At 39.3% G+C, this 12,500-nt stretch overlaps 1 protein-coding gene across 4 annotated transcripts in view; it reads right to left on the bottom strand.

The window, feature by feature from the left end:
- LOC138042950 (ferric-chelate reductase 1-like) overlaps positions 1–12,500 on the bottom strand; it is a 119,523-nt gene that overhangs the window by 3,326 nt on the left and 103,697 nt on the right. For all 4 annotated transcript variants that reach the window (XR_011131136.1, XM_068889020.1, XM_068889022.1 and 1 more), the window contains 8 exons: positions 12,113–12,238; positions 8,337–8,452; positions 7,380–7,466; positions 6,253–6,350; positions 4,198–4,256; positions 2,400–2,555; positions 1,312–1,370; positions 367–463 (listed from right to left, as the gene is read on the bottom strand). Coding sequence is in view for 3 of the 4 variants with exons in the window: in XM_068889020.1 (XP_068745121.1) it covers positions 367–463; positions 1,312–1,370; positions 2,400–2,555; positions 4,198–4,256; positions 6,253–6,350; positions 7,380–7,466; positions 8,337–8,452; positions 12,113–12,238 (798 nt within the window). In the remaining variant the exon portion in view is untranslated. The remainder of the gene's footprint in view (positions 1–366; positions 464–1,311; positions 1,371–2,399; positions 2,556–4,197; positions 4,257–6,252; positions 6,351–7,379; positions 7,467–8,336; positions 8,453–12,112; positions 12,239–12,500) is intronic.

Genomic DNA, 12,500 nt, shown 5'->3' with positions numbered 1-12,500 from the left:
TCTCTAAAAGTGTTAAAAACTATGTTCTATCTCAGCAATATCAAAAGTAAGTTGTCACAATTCCAAAAGGTGTTAAAAACTATGTTCTATCTCAGCAATATCAAACGTAAGTTTCCACAATTCTAGCTCTTTCCATTAGTAATCCGTCCCTCTACTCCAATGTTTTTTTTATGTTCACTCAAACGAGATGGAGGCTAACTCGATAACCTCGCAGTTCTATTAGCCCCCATGCACAAACTATAGACCAGTGTCATCTTTATTTCTTATAAAATTATACGTTTCTTTTTCTTTTTTTTTATGTTAATATTGTAATTTCAAAATGTACGTGCAAAATAAAGTGAAGTGAAGTGAAGTAAATACGTTTACCTTGATATCTGAGCACTAGAAGTAAAATTATCGTCAATGTAACACTAAATCCAAGAAGAGTGACAAAAGCGAACATCATCTTGCGAAGCATAGCTTCCTAGGTAGATAAAACACAAACAAAGATGTTTAGGAAGTAAACTCCGTATTTGGCGGCTGGTACATCAGGCCCCTATTGTTCAAATTTGAGGCTGGATAACTTTATCCAGGGGATAAGTCGCTATCCAGAGTATAAAATAAACTCCGCTTTTAACGTTGGCAAAGGCTTTCAAACCCGCCTTAATTTCTTTGAACGGATTGAAACTGTTGAGTAGATACTTTTCCACAGGAGAAAGTTATAAGGCCCTTGAACAACTGGGCCAGATCATAATGCTAAGAGTTATAGTTTAACACTATGTTGATTTGATCAGAACAGGCAGGTATAGCTAGAAAGTTTACTGGGCAGTCGAAAGTTCTCGGGCGTGACATTTGAAGCTATTTGAACCGTGGGCGTGGCGGTGAGGATGGGTGATAAAAAAAGGCTTTTACATTCATGATTTGATTAATTCGACGATAATGGAAATACGAGCATAACTTTTAGCGTAATGCTGTGTCATCAGGAGTGAAGCTCAAAGGTATAATGATCGTGCCTGTCTTCAAGCATCTGAGACAAATATTTCTAGCCCTGTTTCCACCAACCCCGCCCCGCCCCCCTCCCCGCCCTAAATAAAAACAACTTTACTTTCACTGCCAGTAGCACAGCTATTAAATAGGGCGGCTTGTGGTACCAGAAGGTAAATTCTTTCTTCATCATAATGATATTAGCCTGTGGAGTGGCTGTATCATGTATGAGTACTGACTTGACCTGGGCCTATAAACTCAGTTGGTCATCACGATAAGGCCAAACCCTCTCAATTTTCTAACAGAATTTTCAAAATATTGGATAAATATAATTAAAAAAAAATTAACCTTAGGAGACATTTCTGGTTGTTGCTGAATTTCATATCCAGGGGGATGCATTGCAATATCTGTGACAAAAAGAAGCAAAATAAGCAAACTATTTACGTTCTAATTTTGCTTTGTGACAGTAGCGGATTCAATTTTACCGACTTTTCAGACTTGCCTAGGAAGAATGTCCAATTTCAAACAGGCCAAATCTTTAGAAATCTAATCCCCGAGATTAGATTTCTATGCCATAAGAAAACTTTGAAGTTCTTGATGAAGCAAAAAGAGTTAATAACGAAGAAATTGAGTAATGTAAGCTAAGCTAGTTCTGATTCTAAAACTCGAATTCGAACTCAAACTTGAACTCTTTACATGAAGTTCAAGGGAAGTTTGGTGATGACGGATGTAAACCGAAATCGAAGTTTCTTTCTTCCTGCTTTCACAAGAAATTGTAGCGAAAGCTTCCATCAAATTGAGAGCATCACGCAAAGCACATTGAAATGGGAAAATGTTTCACATGCGGCTTAGTCAAACTTTAAAAAAACGCCGGATGGCTTTTGTAGCGATTTCTGGTCACTGTTGAATAAACTCCGTCTTTTAACACCTTGGTGGCTTTCAAACCTTACATGCACGATCCAAGATCCTTTTTTGATGGTATCAAAAAAAGGTCAGCTAACATACGTTCTGTTTACTTTACACACGGTTACAGGAGCCCAGCAAATGGTGGCTCTATCTTTCATACGGGGCCTCGAAGTCAACCCGCTCTCAAGTAGAGTTATTAATAAAAAGCTTCTAGAGGGAGTTTTACGGTTAAAAGCCCAATCAAAACAGAGCTACGACAGTGCAGCTGTCTGTTGTTTTATGTCATATAACCCAAACATCACGCATCACGCTGGAATTTTTGTTGTTGCTGTTTTTTTTTTGCGCTTCGCCGTGGAAATAACACTTTAATAAAACCGTTCTAAAAATAAATACACTCGCAAAAAGGTTGACTCGAGGAATAAGTGTAAACGATCGACAGAGGCTCCATTTGACGGGCTCCTGAAGATTAACAACACCCTTGAGGGTATTACTTGTAGTATGGCTGTAGCGACTTATAATTCAGGTCCTACCTCTGGTATCGGTCTTCTTGGTCTTGTTGCGTTTGGACATGATAAGATAGAACTCAAAAACAAATATGAGGAATTCCCCAATGTAGAAAGTAATTACAGTATAAAGGCCAGGCTTCCCGAGCCCAAAACGATCCAAGCCAAGATAGATGGTAACAACTGCGAAGCAGATTAAAAGAAAAGAAAACTGAATTTTTATAGGAAATATAACTTCACATAGCATGTGACCAAAATGTAACTGAAAGTTCATTGCAACAGTATGTTTTCAAATTCCTGGGAAATTAACTTTTTGTTAACACTCCTTGATACTTAAGCCTCATTTACACTAGCAAGTTTTCCTTGACAAGTTCACTTGTCAAGGAAAACTTCCCGACTGTACACACTAGCAAGTTTTCCTTGACAAGTTTTTCCTTGAAAAGTTTTCCTTGGTAGTGTAAATGAAAAATATGACAAGTTTTCCTTGACAAGTGCACTTGATAAGTAATATCCTTGTCACATTTTCCTTGTTGTCCGTCTACAAGAGCAAATCTCTGACTTGACAATTTTTCCTTGTCAAGGAAAAGCTAGCACGCCAGATTTTCCTAAATTTGTCTACTATTCCCCATCTGCACGAGCAATTTTTCCTTGTCAAGGCAAACTTGTCATGGAAAAATTGCTCGTGTAAATGGGGCTTTAGTTCTTGTTGACTATACCGCTTGTGGAATAAGCGTAGGAAATCGTATAAACTTGCTCGAACATTTCGTGATTTTTGGGAACCAGTGATGTGTCGAAAGTTATCAAAATTGCTGTGTTTCCATAGCAACTTCTATATTGAACTCTACTTAACAAATTGATGTCAGTTTTTCATGCGTCTGTCCTGTTATTGGTCATGAATTTCGTGATAACATTGTCAAAGTAGCTGTGGATCCACGAGGCGACAGCCGAGTGGATCCGCAGACTACTTTGACAATGTTGTGACGAAATTCATTGTCAGTAACAGGACAGACGCATGAAAAACTGACATCAATGTTTTTTTTACAATAACAAAAAGGCAGAGGGATCAAAACTAAGTCAAAAACACGAGAAGAACGCGGGACAAAAATGCGAGAAACTTCCAATCTGTCGTGAGCAATATCGTGTCATCATCGCATAAATTACAAATTTATGTGTCTGTCCGCTTGTTGACAATAAAAAGTAGCCAATGAGCGCGCGAGAATTTTGCAGTCATTGTAAAAAACCTATTTGTCCTCTTTATGCATTCGTCATTGACCAATCAGAAACACAATATTCTGTTGAGTACACAATAATGCACATTTTAAAGTTGTATTTTCATTAATACACGAAGGATTTCAGTGAGGAAATAAATTTGAATTTCCTAATCCATGTGAAAAAGTAGTAAAAGTAATACAAGACACCGTTCACACACGACTCATTTGTCGAAGTGAACGTGCCCGAGTTTCTTGTCATCACAATGCCCACGTGAGCCTGAAAATTTGCAACAATATTAAACTTACAGTAACAATGTGGGCCATGTTCCGTAAATCTCTACAACTCTTCTGCGTAAAGATTAAAGAACACACTTTTTTCGTAGAGTCCGTTAAAAAGCTAGTTCAAGTTTTTTTTTCAATCAGAAGGTTGGTGAAGCTTGTCCAAAATATGTTGTTTGCAGTGAAAAAATCGTGTTTTTCCTCAAGCTATAGTTTAAGTTCTTATCACTGTTAGCTGAGCAGTAATCAAGTCAGGCTAGCCTTGTTCAGAACACTCCAACGATTTGTCGGCTTTAATCACTAACAGCCCTTTGCTTTCTTCTTTAAAAACGTACCTGCCATAACTAGTGCAACAAAGCCGACAAGCCTATGTGTCCAATTGAAAATTCCACGCCTGGAACGATAACAGAAAACACCGCATTGAGCTCAACTAAGCCAAGAATGCACTCACCGAAGTCATCTTTACTTATAGCTATTTTTCAGTTTAGGTGGCCTCATACATCATAAGCGTTTTTGACTGATACATAACGACGCAAAGCCGGTCATATTTAATGGTGAGACTACCGAGGAAGACCGCAATACGGAGAAATTTGAGCCTTATCCGAGCTAGTAATGGAAGGTCGTAGGTTCGACTCCTGCAATGGAGCGCTCGGATTTTTCCGAGTAATTACCCGAGACGCCACTAATTTCCCTTTCGTAAACAAGCGATGCTATTTTTGACGGTCGATGCCATTCTTAGTAACCAAGCCTTTTTATTCGGTTAGCTTTCAATAAATTGTTAGGATTAGCTTCATTTATGTATTTTACAATTGCAAATATGAAGCCGTTGTTTCGGTAGTGTAGAGGTCAGGTGGATTTGTTTTAAAAGTGGTACTACGACCAAAAATACAATTCTTTTTTTCTCTTGGGATTTTAAAACTATGTTAACTAAACACTAACTGACCAAAGTTTTAAGTTCTGATTTTAAAAAGAACTGGTATTTATTTTAACTGGAATTTTCTTATTTATTGGTCCGCCATATACTAACTTTAAAATCGTGAGAGAGCGGGGTCGAGGAGAAAATGAGAATGGAATGGATTGCGTGTGTACGCGGCTGAATTAATATGCAGCACGGGAGTTTCGGGCTTTCAGACGTTTAAACCCGTATTTTGTATATGTAATAAATTGCGTTTACACGCTGAAAATTTAAGCTAGTGCGTAAAAGACGTCATTTTCTCTATTGCCAACCCTCTGAGGTCCAATCAGTCAGTTTTGAACATGAGTAATGGCGGACCGTGAAATCCAAAACTTACACTCAAATACACAGCCTTTGGATAAACTCAAAGCTCAAAATTTTGCCAGTTAGGTGTTAAGCGAACACGCTTTCAAAGTCTGAAGAAAAAAAGGAAATGATTTTTTGATCATAGTACCACTTTAAGCCTCTGAACCGGGTTCGACATTGTTCGGTCAACTTTCTCTATTTTTTTTCTAACTTATTTCTAAGGTTTTTCCCCTTTTTTTTTTTTTTTTTTTTTTTTAATTCTAAGTGACATACGCTGCTAATCTAGTCCTAGATTAAGTCTTTTTTCCCTCATTTGAAAACGACAAACTTAAAACAGTGAAAATTGTTTTAAGTCTCGTCCAAATGGCATCGCTTGTCTACGAAAGGGAAAATTGCCGAGACTCCATTAAAAAAAATATCTCTTTACGGTGCTTGCGTTTTTTAACGTGCCTGGGAAATTATGACCGATTGTGAGACGGGGACTACGACTTATAGTCCTTTTCCGAGAATACTTGAAAGTCAAACTAAGTGTCGTTACAAAAGCAGCACTTTCTTCTCAGTTATTTTAAAACCCTGGGCGTACTTCTCGAAAGTATAGAAACTTTTTGTGAGCGGTATTTTTTCGAAAACTTTACAACTGTTGAACACTTCTCTACTTGTAGATACGTTAAAGGAAAAGCACTTCACCTCTTTTTTGGGACTTAGTAGAGATGGAAATGAGGACTTTATTATTCCAAGAATATACCGACCCATGTTATTTACCAACATGAAATACTATTCCAACCGAAGGCATTTAATATTAATGACCGTAATGCCTGCAGGGGTGACGCTAACCATGCTTTTAGCGACTCGGGTGCACTGAAGAAAGCTGTTATCTTTGTCATTACTGTGAAGAGGAGATTAAGAAGGTACATCCCTCGAGGCTTTTCAAATAGGAGGTAATCCAACAAAAATCGTGCGGCAGGGGGGTGATCGTCATGACACTGCCGGGGAGGCGGAAAAGATGAACTACAACTTCGGTCCGTATTTCTGTGAACACCAGACCAATATTTGTTATGTTGTTAGCACAATACATTGCAATGCGGTATAATCAGCCTCTGCGTGGGTTCCATCTGTGCGTAGAACTTACTTTGGTGCATCTGGAGCTGGTCTAAATGCTGCCATTATCGGTTGAATGACCGCCAAAGAAATTGCGATTATCCCACAAATTGGATGCGCCCCATCACCCTGATGGAGCAAAGAAATGTACCAATTGTGTTGAAAAATTATAAACTGGCTTATAATTAGACAAGTAGATCCCCTGACAAAGTGGGGTTAGTGTACGTTCGAGTTGCTTTGGGTGATATATATCATACAGATCTCGGACAAAAATATTGAATACTTACTCTTTAGAGTAACTCAGTAAATAATTGTTGTAATATATTTTTATTATTCAGAATACACTAGTTTACCCTTTAGATTCTGGCATACTGTAAAGTCATTTCCATTGAATACCCTCCGTTTTTTCCAGGAACCCGCATACTTACTAACATACTACAACCAATGTACTAAAAGAGCCTCTTCCAATCCCGTGTTGGTGACCTTGGCCATAGCTTATTTTGACGCTCTTGATTATGCCCTTCTGCACTTGTTCATTCATAGTTTAAAAGTTGAAGAAAACTCTCACTTTTAGTGGCTAGGCGACTATAGCGTCACGCCTGACTTTAGAGTCACGCCTAACTATAGCGTCACGCCTGACTACAGAGTCACGCCTAGTGGTCCACAGTATCATGCTGTAAAGCGCATTTGAATATACTCACTAGTCACACTAGGATCTAATTATTAGGAGTTGTGATCACATTCACAGGCACAGCTTACAGCTTACAGGTTATATTTGGCTTTTTGTTGGGGACTCTTGAAGTCACAAAAAAGCTTTTCACGAGAAAAAAACATTACCGCTTCACGTGCAGCACTTTCCCTTATCTTCAAAACTAAGCAATTTGATTGAATAATGAGTGTTTCTGTGTGCTCCCAAATGTCAAATCAAATTTCGTTTTAAAAATACCTCTTCTACTTCTGTGTCGGTGTATCAACCCTTTGCTGAAGATGGACACTCTAGCCTGCGAGCATGCTCTCCGAGGGACTGGGGTTGGGGAGGGCCTGCTCGAAGGCTATGGATGCTTTTACTAATGGATCCCAAATCACATGGTAAATTTAAATTATTTTACTCACACCCTGAGGAAGTGACAAATAGGAAGACAAGCAACACTGACTTACCGAAGACCAGCGTCCTTTATGGACAAATATCACAATTGTTCCAGCGATTGTTAACGATACTGTGGTGGTCATTAACAGCCGATGAACCTGTTGATGTTAAGTGGATTGACTCCGAATTAAAAGAGTTTCGAATTCAGAGATCCGATTTATACCCTTCAGGGTAGTATCTGGAGGGTGCAGACTTGAAGAGTAAGCGGGCTTTTGTATCAACCAAGACCAAAAATAAGGCTACCTTTCATTGCTAAGGAAAATCATATCAATTAACTGAAGATCGTTTCTGTCCTCTTCAGCTAATATTGGAGAAGACATGAATAATTTAAAAATGAAATTTTAAAAAGCTGGCCAAGCGTTAGCACATATAAAGGCAAATTTGGCTTTTCTCTCTTATTAAGTACAACGCTGTTATTCCCCATTCAGTTCTTGGGTAGTTCGGTTTTTTTACGCCGAACTACCCAACTTGAACAAGCACTAAAAGTAAAAAAAAAAACCATGATCTTCAAATAGCCCACTTTCGATGTATTAAAATTCAGTCCTAAACAAAAGGCATCATCTCGAGGCTCTGGGGAATAAATATAAGGATTTGTATGAGTTTATTCCCCAGAGCCTCGAGATGATGCCCTTTGTTTAGGACTGAATTTTAATATATCAAAAGTGGGCTATTCTAAATGATATTTTCGTTGATGTCTCCGTTGGAGATCTTAAACCCCCTAACACTGCCTAAATATTGATGACACTTGTGGAAAATAATTGTTCAATTGGTTTTATTGCCAAGTTCTTCAAGTGAAAAATGCATTTTTAAAATTGTATTTCTTTCTTTTTTAAGGATATCAAGAGTTTTAAGTTTTATTATCACTTTGCGCTGGGTGATCACATCAAGAAAAGACGAATTCATTAGCTGATCAAATCCAAGTTTTAAATGACCGGAACAATTACAAGGATTTTATTCATGATACAAACCGTGAACCATGCTTTCTTTCCGAATATTTCAGTTGGTTCCCATACTTCGCGCATGTATCTTGCAGTGAACAGGCCCACAAATGCAAACCCTGTCCATGCGATTGCCATCAGTATTCCTGAATCCAGTGGAGTGAAAACAAAAGAAAATACAATTAATGCAATGCACACGCAAAGAAAAAATGCTACGAATCGCTTGGAATCGAAACTTTTGTCACGACAATTTTGTGTGAAACATAAAATGTGTTTTCGTAAACTGATGGTTTGAACCCAGGAGTCATCATAATTATGTGAAGTACTGGGCGTAACTGACAGTCGAGCAATAGCATCACGACTAAGTTGACCGATAACATCAACTGTGACGACCAGGGTGTTTATGTTGCCGGTAAAATACGTTCTCAGTTTGAATCCGTTTTAACCTAGATTCAATTGGTGATCTTCATTTTAGCTACTAGGTTGAATACGCACTCAGATGGATTGAGGACCTTTTTTTGAGTCTGAATTAAGCCTAGAGAAAAATTAGCGTCAGGTTAGGATTAATTTTGGTTATTACACATGGATATGGATTGACTTATTAATTTATACAAAAGTAATTATAAAAAGAACTGTGTTGGGTTATGCGTGTTCGTCGTTGTAGTGTAAAGACACAGGGCTATAGATCTGGAAGTTCTTTGTTCCCTAACTCTGTTGAAATGTTGAGACTGAACATGCTGAATGGATAATTGTATGAATGCAAAAACCGATAAGATGATACGAAACAACAAGATGTATTGAAGAGCGTAAGAGAGAGGTCGAAGAAAGGTATAGGTGTTTTCAATCTTTTTTTTTTTTTTTGGGCGGGGGGGGGGGAGGGGGGGGGGGTGGAAGAGGAGTTGGTAGCTGCTTTAAACTAGGTAGAGTGCATATGAAAATCATCAATTTAACCTAGGTAAAAACGGATTCAACCTGACAGCCGATTTTACCGGCAACATTTATACCATCAACTAACTTTACGGCAAATCACTTGAATCTGAAGATGACTCCCGCTCATGTTGTGGAAACGTCAGTCAATGTCATCCAAAACAGTCCTTTTCAAGACTACATTCACCCAGACGATAATAGTTCATTTAATTATAAAAGGTTTGACGTTTCACTATTGAAATGAAATGAACTTTATTTCATTGTCGAGTCTTTTAGCGCTGGGGAACTAATTGGGAACAGTATATAGCAACCATATAGCAACCATATAGCAACCAAATCAAATCAAACATTGATTTTTGAGAGGGAAAACCGACAACTCGGAGAAAAACCTCTCGGAGCAAGGTAGAGCCGTACAAACAAACTCAACCCACGTGTGACTTCAAGTCAAGGAATCGAACCTGGGGCCCGTTTCTCGAAAGTCCCGTAAACTTTTCGGGCCCGAAAAGCCATCTGTGAAATTGCCAACCGCTTGTTTTGGAAAGCCGATCTTTTAACATGTTTTCAAGTTAACAAAAAGAAAAATAAATGTGAAGTTTGACGAATTAAATGCTCTCCGTTCTTGAGTTACAAAGGGAATTGTGACACCCGAAAATGGCCCGTAAAGTTTCGGGACTATTTTTGAAACGGACCCCTGGGCCACACTGGAGGGAAGCGAGTGCTCTTATGGCACTGCGCCAGCCCAAGAAGCAGTTGACTAAAAGGGGTTGCGGGAAGCCTTTTAGAATTGAATCTGACTTTACATTCTTTATAGATGCAGTATCTAGTCGAATGTTTACCCATTTTTGTTCCTTCTTGCACGCACGCACTACATGATTTTGCTTCGAAGTAATGGTAATGGTAACGAATTTATATGGCGCATTTGCCATTTACATATTCAAATGCGCTATACAAGCAAGTGCTCCATGGCTCTATGGGTGAGATCGGACATCAGCATATACAGGCGCCGCTGGCAGCCGCTATCAGTTAATTATCGATCTCACCCAGCGCATGAATGAATGAAATTAAGCCTGACCATAACACCGGGAGCTCCATGCCAAACTCTTTACGAATAGTGAGTGGGTTCTTTTACGTCCCACTGGGTTGTGAACAGTGAAGGGTTGTGAAACGGGGCCTACGGTTTATAGTCCTTATCTGAGAAGACTTGAAAGTCAGACCATTTGCGGGTGTAAATACAAAGGCAGCACTTTCTCCTCAGTTATTTTAAGACCCTGAGTGTTGGTCCTGTCGGAGTCGAACCCAGGAGCTCCCGCATGACAGCTCGGTGCTCAACCGACTAAGCCACCGGTGCACGGCATACAGCATATATGATCACATGATCTTTTCAAGACTTAAGACTCTTAAGAATTTTCTGGTGTGAGGCATTTCGGAGGAGCACAATGCGGTTTTCTATCATTATAAGAGTACTAGTGTCTACGGCCGCGGTCGTTTTTGTCAGCATCTTCTTTTAAAGCAATGATTATATAAGGCCTATTTTCGCGTCCGCGCTATAATGAAATGGGACCCTATCAGAATCACGTTAAGTCTCCCTTTACTTCAAAACCGAGAGGTCAGCACAGGCTCCTTGAGAAATATACCAGTTAGGAATGACCTCAATTCAGACCAGAACTCAGTAGTGCAAGCTCCACAACAAACAAGAAGACTACATCAAAGGGAAAGTGATTGTGAAATGAAAAGCATTTAAAAAAGAACGTCCAATAGTTTCATGCGAGAACTAATTTAATTGAAGTGTCTGGTTTGTCCTGCTGTTTTTCAAGAACGAAATATTTAAGGGGGTGGCACTTAACTACAGAAAGAGAATGGTTGCTGAAGAAGCTTTTCAATCAAAGAGCCCTGCAAAGAGGTTGCATGGATGGTTCTATGAAGTAACTTTTAATGAAAATTTGACATCAATTCAATCACAAAGCGCATGTGCAACTAGTTCCAGTCCTCTGCCGTGCGTGTCAGTGAAAAACATGGAAAGGCTCTCAGAAAACGACAGGAAGAGGCGGTTTTTTCACCGGATGAGAACCGTCCCATCATTTTTAGTAAACTGCAGCATGGAATTTCTATTTGGACAAAAAATAGAACTCATATTTTGAAAAGTGCATCAAAGGAGAGCCTTATGACGCCATAATTTTGTTGATAAATAATTTCCTTTAAAATCCATGCTACAGATTTTGTGTTAGAATGTTATCATACTGTTGCATTAAAAATTGTGAAAAACATAATTAACTCGCTGAAGTTTTAGGCATTTTCTATTTAGGTCACGTGATTTACCAAATATGGTTGTGAGCCGAACCAGACAAAGGAATGTTAAATAGAGCACACTTGGCAACAAAGGATAATTGTTGAGTTGAAGGAATTCGAGAAATGACTATTTGAAGGGGTCCATAGCAACGGTTTGGTAGTTAAGAGCCACTCCTCTTAAAGACAATGTATCTTATGAACCACCCTCTCCTTACCCAGCGAGCAGTTGGTTTCTCCTTCGCTTCCCGAGAGAGAAACCACTGCGAGCAACCGTTTGATTTTCCATGGAGCATGTGCGAAGTACATCACACCCCACGTCATGATGTATTTTACATCACTTCGTCTTATTTCGCGGGAAATCTCTACACAACAGGCACGCCCAAAAGCAGCAGTTACGTAACTGAACGCACGCACAAGCGCCAAAACAAGTTTACTAACTCGTCTTACCGGTTCAAATTTAATTTATACGTCCTTGGCGCTAGACGGCGGCCCGCTCAAGGAAACTAATGATTGCTCGCAGTGGTTTCTCTCTCGGGAAACGTAGGGGGTACCCTCTCCTTCGTTTGTGAGATAAATACTACTTGACAAGTTACCGTGAACAAGGATTAACTTTTTTGAGGGTGACGATGAATCACTAATTACTTGAACGGCTTCAAGCACCCTTAACCTGTCATCTGAAGACAGCGGTGTTGTAGTATGCCGGGCGATTCCACCTCCGCCTGTTAATAAGAAAAGTGGGTTAACAAGCACCGTGAAATTCTATCATAAACAGGATGCAAAGATAAGTCCGCCGTTTCTACACATTACGTTTCTGCAGCCATTTAAAGGCTATTTTGACAATTGCTTACGATTTTCGAATGCTGCTAGCTCGCGCCATGACTTCACCCGGCGACTAATGTCAGTAAAATCTAACACAGACTGACTAACACATTATTAAGACAGACGTTCATGAGTCGTGTGCGTAAAAACTGTCGAAAGTCG

The sequence above is a fragment of the Montipora capricornis genome, chromosome 3 (assembly GCF_036669925.1).
Source record: "Montipora capricornis isolate CH-2021 chromosome 3, ASM3666992v2, whole genome shotgun sequence".
Classification (NCBI taxonomy): Eukaryota; Metazoa; Cnidaria; class Anthozoa; order Scleractinia; family Acroporidae; genus Montipora; species Montipora capricornis.
The sequence above is the reverse complement of the archived record's forward strand: the minus strand, read 5'-3'. Positions and strand labels throughout refer to the sequence as shown.